Here is a 20333-nt window from a genome sequence, read left to right as displayed (position 1 = left end):
GGTGGGATGGCAGCAGACTGGGCCTGACTGCCTGACGTGTACTCTGGGACAGTCTGCAGGAGCTGCCTAGTGAAGTACCTGGAGGAGAACAACACCTGCCCCACATGCAGGATCGTCATCCACCAGAGCCACCCACTGCAGTACATCGGGTGAGTGCAGCCCCATGACCCCGCGTGGGACATGCGTCCACTGCCCACCAGGCCATCCTGCTGTGCCTGCCTGCAAATTTCTAGTGGTACTTAGATGGTTTGAGAAACCTCGAGACCTAGTTGGATTTCACATCTTACACACTAAGTCAGTGAAGTTCAGTTAACACTGGAGGCCGCCCTTGTGCCTGCCGTTCTGCCATGGAGTGGTCCCAGGGCCCTGCTGCCCCAACGGGTAGCCTGGTGTCTCATGCCCTGTAGCCAGTGGCTCTTCTGCCCTGTGCCACCTTGAAGGCAGGTGTGAGGGAGGACCTCGCTTTGACCAGGGTGCCAGGCAAGGAGGGCAACGGGCCAGCCAACTGTAGTGCGAGGTTCTCACAGAGCTTGAGATGACGTTTGGGTTTGGGGGCCACTCTGAAGGAAGGGAAGCATTCCCCATACCACAGGTAACAGGGGTGATTCTGAAGACATTTTGAAGGAAGAAAGGCATGCCTGTTTGCTTTCCATTTTTAAAGTTGTGAAGTGTCTCATGCAGCAGATTAGAACACAGCCTCGCAAAGGCGAGATGGTCCAAAGTTAGCAGGCTGTCATCACAGGGCTCAGAGCCCTCCCTTCAGGCCTCCTCCCTCAGTCGTTCCAGACCACTTGACTTGGTCTCCTGTTTCTCCAGCTTCCTACCTGAGGGACCCGCATGTGTTTGCTATGTGCCCCACCCCTTGGATGCATCCCTGTGATGTGTGTCTATGGCTGGGGGCTGTGCTGACTTGGATGCCGGTGCTGCTCTGAGCAACCCTGCTAGGCCCCCTGCCCCGTCTCCATGTTCCCTCTCAGAAGCCAGAACCTTGAGGAGGGCTGGGAGATGCATGCTGTTCCTTAGCACGTGTCCTGTCTTCCTGCTGCTCCTCCAGCCACACGAGTTTCAAGTTCCTGCACTGCCTCCTGGGTGGCACTTGGCATAACCAAGTGTTTAGTTTTGTCAGCATGGCAGCCTGGAGGACATCTTGCCTACTCCCTGATTAGTCGTGAATGCAGGCGTCTTCCCAGGTGGGAACTGGAGCTTCTCTGAAGACTAGCCATTTATGTCTTGGACCACCGTTGAGTTGGCTCTTTGCTTGCTTGTCTGCTTTGGAGGGTTCTTGGTGCAGATTGCTGACCACATAATGTGCTTCTGTCTTGGGGGTACAGTTTTTCAGAGCTGGGGAGCCTCCCCATGGGAACTGCTGACACAGGAGGTGGTGGGGTTTCATGCTGGGCAAGGGTTGGGGTGCAGCCTGGGCAGATTCTGTTCCCCTTTCTCCTTGTCTCCCAATCCCTATGGCCCCCACACATGCTCTGGGATGGGGCTATCTGAGGGACCGGGTGCTCCTTCAGTCAGAGACAGATTGTAAAGACCTCAGGAAGGGCCTGATAGCAGGGATTTTACATTATATGGAGACATTAAGAAAAACTTTCTGTTCAGTGTAAATCCCCTAGACACCAGAGGCCCCAGGAAGCACCCAGGGTTGAAGGGATGAGAAGTGTTGCCCTTGTGCACAGGACACAGGGAGCATGGAGATAGTAGGCACAAGAGGGCAGGGATGGTGTCACCTAAGTGCATGGGATGCAGAGAACACAAAGCAGGTGGACAGGAGAAGACAGGGATGGTGTCACCTGAGCACACAGATGCAGGGAGCATGGAGCAAGTGGTCACAAGAAGACAGGGAGGGTGTCACCTGAGCAACAGGATGCAGGGAGTACAGAACAGGTGGTCATGAGGGGGCAAGGATGGTATCACCTGAGCACACGGGATGCAGGGAGGATGGAGCAGGTGTTCACTAGAGAATAGGAATGAGGTCGCCTGAGCATAGAGGATGCAAGTAGCATGGAGCGTGTGGTCATGAGAGGGCAGGGATGGTGTCACCTGAGCACCTGGATGCAGGGAGCACAGAGCAGGTGGTCACAAGAGGGCAGGGATGGTGTCACCTGAGCACACAGATGCAGGGAGCACAGAGCAGGTGGTCACGAGAAGTCAAGGATGGTGTTGCCTCAGTGCATAGGATACGGGGAACTCAAAGTAGGTGGACAGGAGAAGGCAGGGATGGTGTCACCTGAGCACACGGATTATAGGGAGCATGGAGCAGGTAGCCATTAGCAGGCAGAGATGGTGTCACCTGAGCACACAGGATGCACGAAACATGGAGTGGGTGGTCATGAGAGGGCAGGAATGGTATCGCCTGAGCACACAGAATGCAGGGAGCACAACGTGGGTGGTCAGAATAGGACAGGGATGGTGCCACTTGAGCATATGGAATGCAGGGAGCATGGAACGGGTGGTCACAAGAGGAATGGTGTTCCCTGAGGACATGGGATGCAGGGAACACAGAGCAGACAGTCACTAGAGGACAGGAATGGTGCCGCCTGAGCACATGAGACAGAGAACACAGAGAAGGTAGTCACTAGCAGACAGGGACCGTATCACTTGAGCACATGGGATGCAGGGAGCATGGAGCAGGTAGTCACTAGATAACAGGGATGGTGCTGTCTGAGCACACAGATGCAGGGAGCACAAAGTGGGTGGACAGGAGAGGACAGGGATGGTGTCATCTGAGCACACAGGATGCGGGGACCATGGAACAGGTGGTGACGAGAGGGCAGGGACGGTGTCACCTGAGCACACAGGATGCAGGATACACAGAGTGAGTGGTCACTAGAAAACAGGGATGATGTTGATTGAGCACACAGGATGCAGGGAGCATAGAGCAGGCGGCCACTAGCAAACAGGGATGGTGTCACATGAGCACACGGGATTCATGGAGTGGGTGGTCACAAAAGGGCAAGGATGGTGTCTGAGCACATGGCATGCAGGGAGCACAGAGTGGGTGATCACTAGAGGGCAAGGATGGTGTCACCTAAGCACGTGGGGTACAGTGAGCATAGAGCAGGTACTCACTAGAGGGCACGGATGATGTCGTCGGAGCACACAGATGCAGGGAGCACATAGGAAGTGGTCTCTAGAGGCCAGGAATGGTGCACCTGAGCACATGGGGTGCAGGGAGCACAGATCAAGTGGTCACGAGAGGGCATGGATGGTGTTGTCTGAGCACTTGGGATGTAAGGAGCACGAGTAGATGGTCACAAGAGGGCCGGGATGATGTCATCAGAGCACGTGGATGCAGGGGGCACCAGAGGTCAGGGATGGTGTCAACTGAGCCCATGGAATGCAAGGAGCACAGAGCAAGTGGTCACTAGAGAACAGGGATGGTGTTGTCTGAGTACACGGGATTCAGGGAGCAAGGAGTAGGTCATCACTATAGGACAGGGATGGTGTCACCTGAGCACACAGGATATAGGGAGCATGGAGCAAGTAGTCACGAGAGGTCAGGGATGGTGTTGTCTGAGAATATAGGATGCGGGGAGCATGGAGCAAGTGCTCACAAGAAGGCGGGTATGGTGTTGTCTGAGCACATGGGATGCAAAAAGCACAGACAGGTGGTCACAGAAGGCAGGGATGATGTCATCTGAGCACATGGATGCAGGGAGCACAGAGTAGGTGTTCATCAGTGGTCAGGGACGGTGTCACCTGAGCCCATGGGATACAAGGAGCATGGAGCAGGTTGTCACTAGAGGACAGGGATGGTGTTGCCTGAGCACAAGCGATGCAGGGAGCATGGAGCAGGCAGTCACTAGCAGATAAGGATGGTGTCACCTGAGCACACGTAATACAGGGAGCACAGGGCAGGTGGTCACAAGAGGGCAGGGATGGTGTCGCCTGAGCACATGTAATGCAGAGAACACAGACTAAGGGTGGTGTCAACTGAGCACATGGGATGCAAGAAGCGTGGAGCAGGTGGTCACGAGAGGGCAGTGATGATGTCGTCCGAGCACATGGATGCATGGGGCACATAGCAGGCGGTCTCAAGAGGGCAGGGATGGTGTCACCTGAGCACATGGGATACAGGGAGTGTGGAGCAGGTGGTCACAAGAAGGCACAGATAATGTCTGAGCACATGGGATGCAAGGAGCATGGAGCAGGTGGTCATGAGAGGGTAGGGCTGATGTTGCCTGAGAACACGGATACACAGTGCAGGTGCTCACCAGAGGAGAGGGATGGTGTCATCTGAGCACATGGATGCACGGAGCACAGAGCAGGTGGTCTTGAGAGGGCAGGGATGATCTCACCCTAGCACACAGGATGGGGGGAGCACAAAACAGGTGATCACAAGAGGGCAGGAATGGTGTCATCTGAGCACATGGATGCAGGGAGCACAGAGCAGGTGGCCATTAGAGGACAGGGATGGTGTTGTCTGAGCACACGGGATGCAGGGACCATGGAACAGGTGATGACAACAGGGCAGGGATGGTGTCACCTGAGGACATGGGATGCAGGGAGCACGGCGTGCTCTCTGCATGTTGGCCCCAGGTCCAGTAAGCAGGGGCACTACTTTCTCGAATGACTTATTTGTGTCGTTATTTGAGATGTTCATTAGCAGCTAGAACCTAAATTGAATGGTGTGTTAATTCAAGTAATACATAATATTTGGTAGGACAGAGATTTTTTCATATGTAAAGCAGAAATAAAATTCCACCAAAACTCCAAATTTGTGATTCTGGAGTTTGATGTTGTTAAATGGAAAATGTCCGAGAATTACAGAATTAACATTTCTAGTTGACGCCATCTCTTCTATTCTTTTTCTAGTCATGACAGAACCATGCAGGATATCGTTTACAAATTGGTGCCTGGTCTCCAGGAAGGTGAGTCTCAAAGTCTCCCTGGTCTATGTGTTCCTTCCTGGTCCACAGCTCCTGCTCCCCTGGAAGTCCTGGTTCTTGGACAGGGGCTTCTTTTCTTGTGGCAGAATTGCCTGCCTATCCTGCTTCTGGCTCACTTGTGCCTCCTTGGCTGGTTTCTTCAACTGGCTTCCTGTGATGCACGGACTTCTTTTCTGTCCCTCTCAGCAGGTGTTGATGGCATGTTTCATGCTGGTGAACCCTTGTTTGGACAGTGGGATCTCCTGTCCAGCAGGGATCACATTCCAGGGGGCCGGGGCTGGGCTGCAGCTCTTACCCACACTGGGCTCCATTCCCTTCCTGGCCCCCCCCCCTTCTTACCCTGCCCCTGCCTCCCTAGGCCTCCCCACCCCCATTAGCTTCCTACCCCCAGGCCCAGCCTCTTACCCCTGACCCTGCCTCCTCCTGACCCACCAGCCACCCTAGACTTCATCTCCTATCTGGGGCCCCACCTCCTCAGGGCCCCACCTCTTTCTCAGACTCCACCTCCTATACCAGACACCGCCTCCTTCTCCTGGCTCCGCCTCCTCACCTGCGCTCTGCCTCTTCCTGGTACCCCATCTTCTCCCCAAAGACCTCCTACCCCTGGCCCCACCTTCTACGCCAGGCCCCACCTCCTCATGGCTCTGCCTCCTTCCCCAGGCTTGCCTCCTACCCTCTGGAAAGATAGATATGTTAAGAGTTCATTTGGGCTCTTTCTCACACTGTTGTATTTCAGAGTATGGTTATAAATTAAAATGCAGCTTAATGTGTTAGATGAGTAGAAACTGTATCCTGCCTTTAGTACATGACTTAGGGAACAACATTGTTAGAGGAGGCTTCTTTCACTGTTCACAGAATTCATTCACACAAGAATTTAGGTTTCCTGAGTACATGTAAATAGAAACAGTCCTCTGATTGCTAAAAGTTCTTGAGTCCCAGAAAAAGGCAAAGAATGCACCAAAATAAAATGGTGAGGCCTTAAGGATTGTTCATTAGAGAGTGTTCTAAACCTAAGTGTCGGGCCACAAGAGCCCTGCTTTCACAACTTGCACAGCACTTACCATGGTCTATCCTGTGCTGCCTGTGGCTCCCTCAATCCCACCTCATGTCATTTTAATTTTAAATGTATCTCAAAAGATAAAGATACTTTTAAAAACATAATCACAATACATGTAATAAAACAGTAGTGAGTCCTTTTTTTTTTGAGTTGGAATCTCACTCTGTCGCCCAGACTAGAGTGCAGTGGCCGCTCCCAGCCACCGCAGCCTCAACCTGCTGGGCTCCAGCGATCCTTCCACCTCAGCCTTCTGAGTAGCCGGAATTACAGGCGCGCACTACCACGCCTAGCTAATTTTTTGATTTATTGTAGAGATGAGGTCTCGCCTCCCCAGGCGGGTCTCGAACCCGCAGGCTCAGGCAATTCACTCACCTCAGCCTCTCAAAGGCGCGGGATTACAGGCTGAGCCACCGAGCCCGGCTTGTGAGTCCTTAATATCAAGTGTTCACTGAGTGTTGATATTTCTGTTTGTCTCATAAATGCCGTGTTTTTTGCATTTTGTATGATTTTGTTTATTTCGATCAGGATCCACATAAAGTCCACTCTGGGACTGATTCATAGACCTTCTTTGGGTGCCCCCGTCCCTGTCTTTCCCTTGTCCTAGGGTGTCCCCAGGTCTGGATGTGCTGAGATACCACAGAATGTCCCATGCGTGGGATCATTGGGTTCCTGATTGTGTTTCTGGTGAGACTACTTCTGAGTAGTTTTCCGTTTGGGGCAGGTATTGTACAAGCAACTTAGATCCATTAATTCATCATAGGCAGTGAAATAGTGCCGTCTCATTCCTGTCGCTCCTCTTTGTTTATTAGTTGGAATACTTCTGTAGACACACTTTGCTATCTTGTCCACTGTGTATGGAAAGGCAGAACAGATGGGTAGTCTTTCCTTCATTTGTGTTCAAAACAAGGAGTTGCTTTACCAGTCTTTCCTGCAGCTGCCAGTAAGGTGGAGTTAAACCCACCACATGCTCGTGTTAGAGGCTGTTACCCTTGTTGGAGATCTAGTCATCTCCTCTGTGGCCACAGAGCACCTCTTCATGTTGGCTCCTGAGCCCCTCAACATGCTCTGGTGGTCTCAGATGGTTCCTGCTTCGGCACAGGAAGGTGATGGGGCTGCCCTGTCTCCCTCCTGCCCAGATAGCTCTACGGATCCAGGTTTCTCCTGGTGGGCAGCAGCAGTGTCTCGGGCAGTAGTCAGTGCTCAGTGACACCCTTTCTGATGGGGCTCTTGCTTATGAAGAAAGTGGTGCAGGTATAGAAACCATCTAGCCTCGGACAGGTCATCTGCTCCCATTCACCTCAGCTTCCCGTCACCATACCCTCTCACTTGCCCAGGGTGGGCACCGCTACCTACGTTAACACTGAAGAAAGCAAGTGTGGACATTCAGGAATTCTCCAGATCTGCATCCCGTGCAGGGACCCTACCTTTCCTCAAGCATGTCCCTCAGCAGTGCGTATTCTGTCTAGGAAACACTCCTCTGTTTCTCAAGTATTCAGGCATGTACTGCTCTTTAGAAAGATTATTCTAACTTTGAGCCCTTGGCAATGTGTCTGTTTTCTTGATGGTGGCCGTCTGCCGTTTCTTTGGTTTTCTCTGTTGCGCCAGCAGTCATAAGCTTCATTTCTCCTCCAGGAACCCGCTTTATCTGCGGTGGTGTGCTAGTGAGCCCATGTACTGACGACCCTCCAGATTTTGAGCCTTTTTTTGGAAGAAGGCATGAGCTTCCTGCTGTGCTCTGTCCAGGGCCCGCTAGCTGGCCTTTCCTTCCTGCCCCACTCGTGAGGAGGCTACACATCACAACTTGCAGATGAGAGGTGGGGTGCTCAGTTTTTAAAACCTGTTGTTCCAGAGGCAACATCTTTATCTACAAAATCTATCAAATTGCCTATTTCAGCCTCACTCCCACCTGCTCCACTTTTCTTCTCCTGCCTGTGTTGCTCTCACTTCGCAGATGCAGCATGGGCTTTGGAGCATTAGGCCAGACGCTATGCTTGCTGAGGGTCATGGAGGATTCATTGTCTGCTCCGTTATCCATCTATGACACACGATTTGCTTCTTCTTATCTTTTGCTTCAGAAGAGAGGCACAGTGAGCTCTTGTCACATTCTCTTGCGGATGAGTGGACATACCCATTGATTTATTCCGGAAGTAGAGCTGCCGGGTCCAAGAGAGGCACATCTTAGCTGGCACGCTTCAGCCCGCGGCTGCCTCTGCCCCACTGCCTGTCTTGGGTGGCTCATAAGCTAAGAATGTTTTTACATTTCCAAATAGTTGGAAAAAGTAAAAAGAATAGTACTTTGTGACACGTGAACTTTCAAGAATTGGAGCGTGGTATGCAGTTTTCCTGAGGCACAGCCACGCTCACCCATGCATGTATGGTCTGTCACCCATCAACAGCCTGGTTGCACACTTGACACGGGCCACACGCTGCCTCTTCTTGCTCAGAGCCATGCTCAGCACACTAGCAGGCTAAGTGAGCAGATACCACTGGTGGACCGGGCCTTTCGTTGTCACTGTGTTGAGACTTTTTACTACCGGTGCATACTCGTCATGTCAGAACAAGGAAAGCAGAGGAGCAGACTTCAGATACTACACTTTGAAGCCACAGTGAAGTGCGGATTATTTTGTTATTGAACCGTTGTTGGATGGCAGAGCATTGCACTTCTCTTACACTGCGCTGAAAGAACGTGACAAGCTTTGGTGCTGCCAGACCACGCACTCATCACAATGTTGCCAGCTCACAGGACAGCAGTCTTTAGAAGACATTGAAAATGTAAAACTGCCATCTCATCACAGCAGACTTTCTTCACAAAAATAAAAAACGATGAGGCAGACATCAAAACAGTCTTGTGATGGGCTCATTTGTGAGCAGACCAAGGAAAGCTGCTCACTGACGATGAGTTAATTAAATTGCATCTGACTGCAGTAACTGAAAAAATAATTCCAGAGACAAGAAACTTGTTTTTGACCCTTAGCCTCTGGGTCAGAACAGGTGCTTGTTGAATTAAGGGTGTTTGCTGGAAGCAGCATCAGTAGTCAGTCAACAAATGTGGCCCATGGTTTTGGATGGTTTTTCTTGGCTCTGCATGTCCCTGATGCTCAGTGGTGGTTTGTTTTAAGAGTCAGTGCCAAGTTGGCAGTGACTGAAGAGGTGGCCTTCGTGAGTCCACAGCTGGACAGAGTAGCAAAGTTGTGGAAGTGTCAGGCGTTTCAGGTTCATGTGGACACAGCCATCACCAGTTCTAGAGATTTTCGTCAGAATTAGAAGCTGAACATCCTGATTTTCCTATCACACAAACTTTAATGACTTAGCAGTGAGAAAGCTGTGTGTGTGTGTTTTAGCTAAAGGCAGAAACTGAAATTTTTCTGAATGAGAAGCACCTTTAACCACTATTGTCAAGCACTAAATGGCTTTGGAAATTAGCTTTCGCTAAAGACCTGGTAATGTTTCCTACCAAATTCAGTCTAATATGATAAGGCACAGTGACACTTCTGTGCAAAACTTTATTGTGCAGTAAAGTCACTTTCACAACAGCCAATGTTGCTTGAATCCACTTGACTTCCCAGGTATTCCCGAGGTGGAAGGGGAGGCAAGAGCTGCACCCCACACACAGGTTTGTGGCAAATGTATGTCTCAGGCACTTCCTCGTGGAAGTGCCAACAGGTTTCTGTTCTTCAAAATTCATCTGGACTGGTGCTTGCAAAATTCATCTGGTTGAGGTGCTTGCACTTAAGCTTCAGTCAGAAGAGATCAACCTGCAGTTGAATGCATGAAAATTCCATAAGTGTCTTCTGAGTGACGACTGTGCTCAAAATCATATGTCTCTGGCCTGATGTCAGAATTTCTATGTGAAAAGACATTTGCAAAGATGGAATCTGTAGAACCTCACTACAAATGAACAGGAGCAGGTGGACAAGTACAGTGGGTGTTGTGACAGGAAGCATGGGCATTTCTCTCCAGGTGAACAGGTGTCACCCCCCCCCAAAGGATTCCATTCTTCTCATGAGAACTGTATTGCAAAAAATTGCACTTGATTATTATCACTATATTGTGAATTTCATCAATAAAAAAGATGTGTGGAATTGTTTCTCTTCTGTTGTATTGGTACCTATACAGTGTCTCCGTTTTGTCTATTCGCTCACGAAGCCTCAAGTATCTACTTTCTGTTCCTCTACAGAAAAAGCATGCTGATCCTGAGCTAAAACTTCCACTAGGATGTTGAATAGAAGCTGTTCCTGATCTCAGGGGAAGCTCCAGCCTCCCGTGGAGCCAGGGCTTCCTGCAGATGCCCATTCTCAGGCCGAGGAGGCCCCTTTTCTTGGTTTGCTGAGAGTTGGCCAGGATTGGTGTTGTCTGGGGCTTTTTCTGCATCTATTGAGATGGTCATGTGGTTTCTCTTTGTTAATATGGTGAGTTACACTGATGGATTCTAAGCCAGTTCAGTGTTGGATCTTTCGTTTTTTAAAACATGAGTTCATGTGACCTCTGAGCTCTTTCATCTGTCTTTTTCATGACAGCATTTGCAGTGCTTGCTCCATGGCCATGAGCAGGCCACATCATCCTTTGTGGCAGTTGCATAGCTGCTGAGTGTTGAGTGAATGACCTGGGATGTCCCGGATGTTGCACTTACCTTGTGGCCAGCACTGTCAGTAGTGGGTGGTGGTGGGTGTCTCAAACTTAGTGCTTGAAAAGGGTTCCAGGCACTGCTGGCCTCATCCAGGAGTGTCTGCCGTGGCCGATGAGGTGGCAGGTGCATGGCAGGAGTCAACTGTTCTGATGAGCCAGCACCTCTTCTTGGACTTGTAGCATTTAAGCTGTTTCTCGTGTGCCAGTCCTATGAATAAGACTTCAGTGCGTATCTGGACGCCTCCCCTCCATCTGCCTGTGCGCTCACCTGGTTATTTCCTTAGGGCACATTGCTAACAGTAGAATGTCTGGATTAAGTTCTAAGTATTTTTTGCTATATAATGCCAAGTTTCCTAAAAATTATCCAAAGAGCTGTTTCTGTGCCTGTTTATAGCTGACATTGGGTATTGTTATTTTCAATCCTTTTTTATTCTGACAGGTGAAAGTTAATAGGAATTAGAACAAGGTGCTTGGAGCTGGGCCATTCCCCACCTGTGGGGGGGGCTCTTTTTGCGCTGTCTCTGGGCCTCTTGAATTCAGGCCACAACCCCTTCTGGAGGGTAGCCTCCACCAGCAGGCATTGCGTTCCAGCTTTCGTTCCTGAGCTGCTGTTATAGAATTATTTCAGGGCACCGCTCTCTTCACTGGTCTCAGATTGTCCAGACTCATCTCAGCTGGCATCTGGCCATCTTTGCCTACCTACCATGCTGTGTCACACTAGAGGCCAGCTCACATGCATCTTGCCCACTCCAGAGGCGGCGTCCTCTTTCTGTCTGAGCTTGTGGCCATATCTACTCTTCCTGCACGGTCGGGCATCTTGTGTAGGGCAGGGCATGCCCGAGGCATGTCATGCCCGAGGCATGTCATGGCCATCACAGAGCTCATGGCTTGTGGGGAATGACAAACGTGCAGGTAAAAAGTTTCATGAAGTGTCACTTGGTCAACTACATACAAGTTATTTTTCACAGAATGGTTTATTGCTTCTCACTACCTCCTTTGTGGTCCTCAGCAATGATCCGTGTCTTTTGTTTTGTCACTGGAGCGTGAGCTTTAGGGCCACAGGGAGGGAGCATTTGCCAAAAGTATAGTCGGAGTTGCCTTAGTCTCGCAGAGTTACTCTTTCCCTAGACATGCAAGGTCCCGTCCTGGTCCTGTTGTCCATCCCAAGAGAGCCAGGCTGATGCTGTGCTGGGAGAGCCTCTCCTGGTCCAGCCAGCAGAGAGACTGAGAACCTGCAGTGACTTGCCCCTGTCTTCAGCAGGCAAAGAAGCTTCCTCCTACTGGCATCTCTGTTTCCTCCTGACAATTCATCCAGCTGCAGCCACAGACACCAGGGGGCACTCTTGACCCACCACTGGGCAGATATAGGCACCACAACTGTGAACAGCCCGCACCCAGGACACATGGCCCTCAGGATTGTCCTTGTCCTCCTCGTGCCATCACCCACCCTTAGGCCAGTGAGAGCTCTTCTGTAGTTCCTCAATGGTGGCCTCGGGCCTCTAAGCTGGTGGAGTCCCTCATGGCTCAGGGACAGAGGGAGAGCCAGGCGGCATACTCATCACTCAGCCTCAGGTGCCCAGGGAGTCTGTGGGCAGTGCTGGGAGGTCAGCAGGATGTGTTTATCCAGCATCAGGTGATGACTAGTTCTACAACACTCACAGGCAGCTGTGGAGGTTAGGGTCACAGTCACAGGGGCTCCGTGTCTATAACAGGCCTTGAGCGGTGGCCTCACGGGTCCATTCACACAGGGAGGTGCTGCGCCTAACTGGTGTATGTCCCCTGTACTTTGCTCCTAGGAGTCACAGTCTAGATGTGTGTAAGATTTCTCTTACTAGGAGAACCCTCAAACCTTGGTAAACCCAAGTCTACAATTTCTTCATGTGATATTTGTGAACAGAATTTTGATGTAATTCATTCCCTGTTTAAGATTAAAGCTTGTATATTGATTTTTTAATAGCGGAAATGAGAAAACAGAGGGAATTCTATCACAAATTGGGCATGGAAGTGCCTGGAGACATCAAGGGGGAGACCTGTTCTGCAAAGCAACACTTAGATTCCCATCGGAATGGTGAGTACATGCCTGTGCTCATTGAGAAGCTTAGGGAATTCCATTTTCTTCAACTTTTTCTTCAAGCGCTCACTTAATCAGCCCAACTTTTTCCAGGTGGCTTATATTAGAAGGTAATAAAACTTGGGTGGGTGCACAGGAAGGCTATGATTTGAGGTATTCCTCATCACTTCCAGGCCAGTGGGAATGTGGGTAGAGCTGAGAGCAGGGCTCGTAGGGGGTCCCAGAAAGTACTTGGAGGTCAGGGGGCAAAAGTCAAGGGTTGGAGAGCCTGCAGAAGAAGTAGTGAACAGTGAACTTTCTGAGACTTTTTTTTTTTTTTTTTTGAGTTGGAGTCTCACTCTGTCACCCAGACTGGAGTGCAGTGGCCGTTCCCGGCCACCGCAGCCTCGACCTGCTGGGCGCCGGCGATCCCTCCGCTTTAGCCTTCCAAGTAGCTGGAACTACAGGCGCGCGCTACCACGCCCAGCTAATTTTTTATTTTACTGTAGAGATGAGGTCTCACCAAGTTGCCCAGGCGGGTCTCGAACCCGTGGGCTCAGGCAATCCACTCACCTCAGCCTCCCAAAGTGCTGGGATTACAGGCTGAGCCACCGAGCCCGGCTCTTTCTGAGACTTTTAATTTTGTTTACTGTAAAATGGCGAAATAACAGTTTGGTTTCCATGTAAAGTTAAATGGTATTTTTAAATCTGTACATAGCATAACAAATTACTCAAATCGTTGAGGCCATGGTATTTGCTAGTGGGCCACACAGATTCCTAAGAGATTTCTAGACTGCCCGTGTATTACTAACAGTCTGAGAGGCGAGAGGTGCTGGCTGTGGCCCTAGGGGAGCTGCAGGCTCTGTCAATGGCATGCGTCGGGGAAGCTTGACTGAGGGAGATGCTTAGGAAGTGTGTCTGGGAACCAGAGCTAGTCCTAACTGTTTTACCTGTGGTGACGTTTTCATTTTAAAATTAGTATTAAGAATAATGAGATGTTAGGAGTCAGGCTTTCCTGACGAGATCGGTCAATGTGACAGCTTTGGCTGCTCTGGCCCCGAGGCAGGCAGAGGCGTCTGTGCCCCTCACACCCACTCCGGGGGCTGCCTCTGTCATCTGTGCCCTCCATGCACCCACACCCACCCAGCTCTCGTGTTCTTGGGGAGCCACCCTGATGTGAGGAATGTGATGTGCTACCCCCTGGACTCAACGACGTTCTTTTTGGTCCAAGCCTCATAGTTAGAATGAATTCTCGACAGCGTTTTATGTATACTATAGAGGTTTAAAAATGGTGTAACATTTTGGATTTCATGACACTGTATGTTCTGTTTGTACTAAAAGGTGAAACCAAAGCAGACGACAGTTCCAATAAGGAAGCCGCTGAGGAGAAGCCAGAGGAGGACAACGACTACCACCGCAGTGACGAGCAGGTGGGCCGCTATGCTCCCATGCGCTGGAAGCTTCCCCTCGAGAGTTTCATCTGTTTAGAAAGAAAAGGCTAGAGGAAACATAGATGCTACTTCAGTGTGCTGCTGAATTTTCTTCTTCCTGACTCCTTCTTTTATTTTTCTTTATTTTTTCTTGTATTTCTGTTTTTTGTAGAGACAGAGTCTTGCTGTGTTGCCCAGGCTGGTCTTGAACTCCTGGCCTCAAGCAGTCCTCCTGCCTCAGCCTCCTACAATGCTGAGACTACAGGCATGAGCCACTACACCTGACATTTCTTTCTTTCTCTTTCTTCCTTCCTTCTTTCTTTCCTTCTTTCTTTCCTTCCTTCCTTCCTTCCTTCCTTCTTTCCTACAGTTACTTGTACCCACTGTGTACCCACTGTCGAACATTGCAGATATAAAAGATCACAGATCACCCTGAAGTTTTGGCCTGCTCAGTTTTCCCAGGTTTTCACATTAATCATTTGTGCTTTTTCTGCCAAGTGTGTCTCTGAAGGTTACAGAAAAGAAAGTGAAACCCAGTAGAATGTGAAATGTAAAGTGATGATGAAGCCTTGAAGAATCTATTTGTGTCATTTACTATATTATCAGATGAAAAAACTCAATCACAGAGATGCTATGAAAGAATTTGATAAGAGCCCATATCCATGTCTACAGAACTTCTTAATATAGTATCTTAATTTAAAATCTAACAGTCATGTTTTATGATAAAACAAAACCGTTGTCTCAGTAAAATCAGAAACAAGAAAGTGCCCATTTGCAGCTGTTCTTCAACATGAGCGTAGCCCATACACTGGGAAAAACCTTGAGATTATGTACATGAGAGACAAAAATGCTGTTGGTCTCCGATGATATCATTGTCTTGCGTAAAGCCTAAGACAACCAACTGAAAACTTGGAATTTACTGTTGCTCCTTAGGTGATTAGACCAAGATGAAAGCTCAGGGAGGCTTGGGGGGTGGGGAGGGGAGCTTTATTCACATAACTAATAAAAACTTATAAGTGCCTGGATGTTCTTAGATGGTAAGATTGGCATTAAGATGTTGGCTTTCCCCAAATTGACCTCAGTGGTGATGACCCCAGCAGCTTATTATGGAATTCATCCTGCTCTACAGTTCATCTGGGAGGTGAATGCTCAGGAATAACTGTGAGATGTTTGAAGAAAAGGGAGGGTAGAGACCTACCATGTCAGAAGACACCATCACAGGCAGTGTGGTGTGGGCACAAGAATAGAATAACAAAACCTGCGTTTTGTAGTGTGTGCACTTCTGTATTGTTTAAAGAGTTCAGTGAGCATGACAGAAATAGACACTTGTCTGCATGGAATTGTGGGATGTGGCAAAGTCGCGTTTCTGGCCAGTGGAGAAGGGAGTGGGGGATGCCCTTGGGGGCAGGGACAGTGGAAATCACCTTTTCTTTTTTAAACTGACCCCTGGTTTCATCTGCCATCCCCCAGATTCTGACAGTTTAAGTGACAGAGGTCTTGTCTGTTGGTGGCTGGAAGACCTCCTTGAGGAATCCTGCCCATGAATCTTTTCTGTGGTCTTGAGCTCATATCTGCTCAGGCCCTGCCTCTTTCTGGGTCAGCCTTTGTTAGTTACATGGACTTGGAACCGTCCTCCCACAGGTCTGTCTCCTGTGGATGTGGGCTGCCGGCCCTCGGCCTCTGGCACAGTTTTCTACAGATTGATGTAAAGTTGTGCATAATACCTCCTCTAGTTTACTCTGTTTTGCAGTTTTAAATCTTTCCAATTTCACTGTTAGTAATTTTTGTCTTTTCTTTTTATCCCAGAAATGCCAAAGATTTGCCTGTTTTATTATTTGCTTTCAAAGGGGCTACTTTTTGTTTTTAAGTGACCAGATAATTTCTTTTTTTTTTTTTTTTTTTTTGAGTTGGAGTCTCACTCTGTCGCCCAGACTGGAGTACAGTGGCCGCTCCCGGCCACCGCAGCCTCGACCTGCTGGGCTCTGGTGATCCTTCCGCCTCAGCCTTCTAAGTAGCCGGAATTACAGGCATGTGCTACCACGCCCGGCTGATTTTTTTTTTTTAATTTATTGTAGAGATGAGGTCTTGCTGCCCTGGGGGGTCTCGAACCCGCGGGCTCAGGCAGTCCACTCACCTCAGCCTCCCAAAGGCGCGGGATTACAGGCTGAGCCACCGAGCCCAGCTAGATAATTTCTTAAAGTATTTTTCTTCTGACTTCTTGAGTTAAAACTTTTCTTTATGTGTTCTTAGTCTTTAAAAAAAACAACAACATATTTTTATTATCCTGTGTATTCTTATTCTTGGCTGCACCCCCTCAGGCTTTGATAATATTCTCACTAGCATTTATTTGTAAAGAAGCTAAATTTCATCATAGTTCTTTTTTTTTTTTTTAAGAGACAATGTCTTACTCTATTGCCCAGGCTGGAGTACAATGGCATGATCAGAGCTCACTGTAGCCTCAAACTCCTGGACTCCAGTCGAACACCACTATGGCTGGCTAGCTTTTTTATTTTTTTGCAGAGTTGAGGTCTTGCACTCCTGTTCTCAAGCGATCCTCCCACCTTGGTCTCCCAGGTAACTGAGATTACAGGCATGAACCATCATGGCCAGCCTCAAATTTCTTATTTGTTTGTTTGTTTATTTATTTATTTATTTATTTTGTAGAGACGAGGCATTGCTATGTTGCCCAGGCTGGTCTTGAACTCCTGAGCTCAAGTAGTCCTCCTGCCTTGGCCTCCCAAAGTTGCTGGGATTATAGGCGTGAGCCGTCACTCCTGGCCCCATGTTTCCTTTTTAATCAAGAAGTGTGTTCTCAACTATCCAAATAAAGTAGCCTATTTGGCTTCAGTTTGCTCTTAATTTCTAGTCTCCTCCCTTGTGGCCAGTAAATGTGGTGTGTGTGGCTCTCTGCCTTTTGGGTTTGAGATCCTCCTTGATATCCACTGAGTGTAGATTTTCCAGGGGTGCTAGGGTCTTTCTCCTTTGGTTGGATTTGCCAGTCAGTGTGGTGGTTAAACGGCCCTGATTTTTGCAAGTGACTTAGTTCTGCCCCTTGGTTTTTTAATCTGTGAAGTGTTGGCAATAATTAGGCACTTTTAACACTAAGAAAACAAAAACCAGGTGAGGGAAGCACAGGCCATCAATCGGGAGGCCTGCTCCCGGGCCTCACACCCTCCTCTGGACATCCCCTCCTGACTGCGGGGCCACCAGTGCCCTGGGCATGGGAGGGTCTAACCACTGAACCGCAACGTACCCCACTCTAGGGTTCTGTTCATCAGGGAGCTCAGTGGGGAGCACATATGAGCAACTGAGGCAAGTTGTCCTCACCCATCACAGACCCCCTTCCATCTGTCCAAATAGCGAGGCCCCCACCTTGTTCCAGCCACCGCAGGACAGCTACTGACCCCCAAGCAGCAGACTTCCTGGAGACACATCAGTCCATCACTGAACAGTACTAAGTACCCGTTTATTTACTCGGAACAGCATTCCTAAGCCAGTAATACTTGACAAGTCCTTTAATTCTGTTTTCCAAAGTGGTCATCACGACCCTTGTCTCCGTTTGTGGGTCAGCTTCCTCTTCCGGGTGACGTATCTCCCCCATGGGAACTTTGTAGGGTTTCATCTACCTGGGGAGTTCAGAGGTATTAATTAACTCCATTATTCTTGCTCAGTCCAGCCTGAAGCCCCAGTTTTTCCTCAGGGAAAACATCTCCTCCTCCTCTTGGCTCTGCCTCCTGCAGCCCCAACCCCACCCACCTCCACCTTTTCTATGTGACCCGCTCTCCACCTTTGCTCCTCACAACCTGGGAGAGTCTGTGGCTTACCCTTGAGATGCTGATGCACTCCTCACCTGTTTCCATGCTTTTGTTCCCAGTGAGCCAGTGATATATTTAATTACAGAAGTCTCTTTCCTGGAGTCTGGCTTCTCTCGGCACGGCTTGCAGGCCTCATGGGTACAGCAGCACGGTCTGTCTCATTCTTTCCTCCTCTATCCGATTCTCCCAAGGCAGGCTTGGCAAGGAGCACCCTTCTTTCTGCGCACTCAGGCCTCTCTGCCTGCCAGCAGTGGGGTTTGTGACCTGAGGTCATGACCAGCCTCACTGTGGAGCCTGGGGCTGCTGCCTGCACTGGGGTCCCTGTTGTGCTCAAGGACTTGACATGGGTGTGATGTGGTCTTGGAGCCGGAGAGCATTCCAACTAGATTTTGACCACTGTGCAACTGCTTTCTGTAGCTCCAGGCCAGGGGCTCTTCCAGGGCTGTTCCCACCAAACTGAAGCTGGGGTAGAGACAGGTGGCCAAGCCCTGCCAAGTTAGAGCCTGCAAGTGGCCATGACTCCCTCCATTGTGACCCCAGAGCCTCACAAGGCCATCACCTTTGCCTGCTGAGGCCTCTTCCGAACTTGCAGGCACTAAGCTTCCTCCTGTCAGCTTTTTCAGAATACCTGCAAATCTCTGGTCCCAGTGGTACCTGTCTTCCCGATTCTGAATATATTCCGATGTAACTTTTTACATCACTTTGGCAGGCTTTGTCCTCAGTTGTGTTTGCAATTTGCTTAGTCACCTAGATAGCGAGAGTGAGATGCATAAGACCACCTTTTTCATGAGCCACTGCTCCCTGGACATCATGGACGAGGAGGTGCCACCCCTTGCAGGAGGGCCCCTTCTCATACTGTGCTTCATGTTGGGCTGGGGCAGAAGCCAGCTCTGTCACTGCTGACAAACCCCAAAGAAGACAGTCAGAAAATTATAACTGAACTTTACTTTTAGGGAGAGCCTGACCTTCCTGCAAGGCCCACGTCCAGCCTAGTTTTGAGCAAAAGGGCTGTCCACTGGGTTTCGTGAGGAGTCTTGATCCTGGGGGGAGTTTCCTCTGTCTCTGGTGGTGCCATCCCTCAGTGTGTGCATCTTCAGTCATTAGGCACTTGGGACACATTGACTGAGCCCACAGCTTGGAGGGCGTGGTATCTCAGTCAGCACCTGCTGATACCTCACCTGCGGATCAGGGTGTGGGTGTGAGGGGGATCTGGGGTCACGATGAGCACTTCCTGCTATCCCATGCAGGGATCAGGGAATGATGTGAGGGTGGACCTGGGGTCATGGTGAGCACATATTGTTACTCCATGGAGGGGATCAGAGAGTGGGTGTCGGGGGGCGACCTGGGGTCATGGTGAGCACTTGCTGTTACCCCATGGGGGTGATCAAGGAGCGGGTTTGTGGGGGGAACCTGGGGTCACAGTGAGCACTTGCTGTCATCCCACAGGAGGGATCAGGCAGTGGGTGTGAGGAGGAACCTGGGGTGGTGGTGAGCACGTACTGTTACTCCATGGGGGCATCAGGGAGTGGGTGTGAGGGGAGTCCTTACGTCACGCTGAGCACTTGCTGTTACCCCGTGGGGCGGGATCAGGGAGTGGATATGAGTGGGGACCTGGGATCACAGTGAGTACTTGCTGTTGCTCCTTGGAGGGGATGAGGGAGTGGGTTTGAGGGGGACCTGGGGTGACAGTGAGCACGTGCTGTTATTCCATGGGGGGTATCAGGGAGTGGGTATGGGGGGACCTGGTGTCATGGTGTGCACTTGCTGTTATCTCACGGGGGTATCAGGTAGAGGGCTTGAGGGGGCACCTGGGGTGACTTCAAGTACTTGCTGTGACCCCAAGGGGAGGATCAGGGAGTGCGTGTGGGGAGGATCTGGGATCACAGTGAGCACTTGTTACTCCATGGGGGACGGGATCGGGGACAGGGAGTGAGGGTGGTTGCTCATGAGGGGTAGCCTTGTGCACCTTCAGTCGGGAGGGCTGTCAGTCAGTATGGTTTTCTGTGTCAAGGACCTTGGGGCCAGAGTGACCTCAGGGAAGCCAGGCAGGTATCTGAGGCAGAGCTCAGACCTGTACAGGGCGGAGGAAGTATTGGGTGGGGGCATGTTTGAGAGCGAGCTTGCAGGACTTGTGAACTGGACATGGACAGGGCTTGGGCTCTGTCACTCCCGGAGAGCAGTAACCATGACTGGGTAGGGCTGGCATTCTCACTCATGCCTGTGTGACATGTGTAGCTCTAAGCCTTGGAACACTGCCCAGGTCTTTCTGCAACTCAGTTTTTTCAATCAAATTTATGTTCTTGAAATTTTTTAGATGTACGGTGTAACTCCTTCATGTTAACTGCTGCGTTCTGTGGTACCTGCAGCCTCTCTGCCTCATGCGCACAGCATGGACCACAGTATGTTGTGTCACACTGTGACTTTCTTAGACTTGATTTTCCTTCTGTTCTAATGCTGGAG

General features: G+C 50.0%; 1 protein-coding gene across 1 annotated transcript in view; it reads left to right on the top strand.

Moving 5' to 3' along the window:
* Nucleotides 1-20333, top strand: part of PCGF3 (polycomb group ring finger 3) — a 53373-nt gene that overhangs the window by 19197 nt on the left and 13843 nt on the right. The window contains exons 5-8 of the mRNA XM_008064004.2: nucleotides 53-149; nucleotides 4822-4877; nucleotides 12536-12646; nucleotides 13970-14058. Of these exons, the coding sequence (XP_008062195.1) occupies nucleotides 53-149; nucleotides 4822-4877; nucleotides 12536-12646; nucleotides 13970-14058 (353 nt within the window). The remainder of the gene's footprint in view (nucleotides 1-52; nucleotides 150-4821; nucleotides 4878-12535; nucleotides 12647-13969; nucleotides 14059-20333) is intronic.

Source organism: Carlito syrichta, unplaced genomic scaffold (genome assembly GCF_000164805.1).
Source record: "Carlito syrichta isolate Samal-C Ts95f unplaced genomic scaffold, Tarsius_syrichta-2.0.1 Scaffold307178, whole genome shotgun sequence".
NCBI classification, from domain to species: domain Eukaryota; kingdom Metazoa; phylum Chordata; class Mammalia; order Primates; family Tarsiidae; genus Carlito; species Carlito syrichta.
The sequence above is the reverse complement of the archived record's forward strand: the minus strand, read 5'-3'. Positions and strand labels throughout refer to the sequence as shown.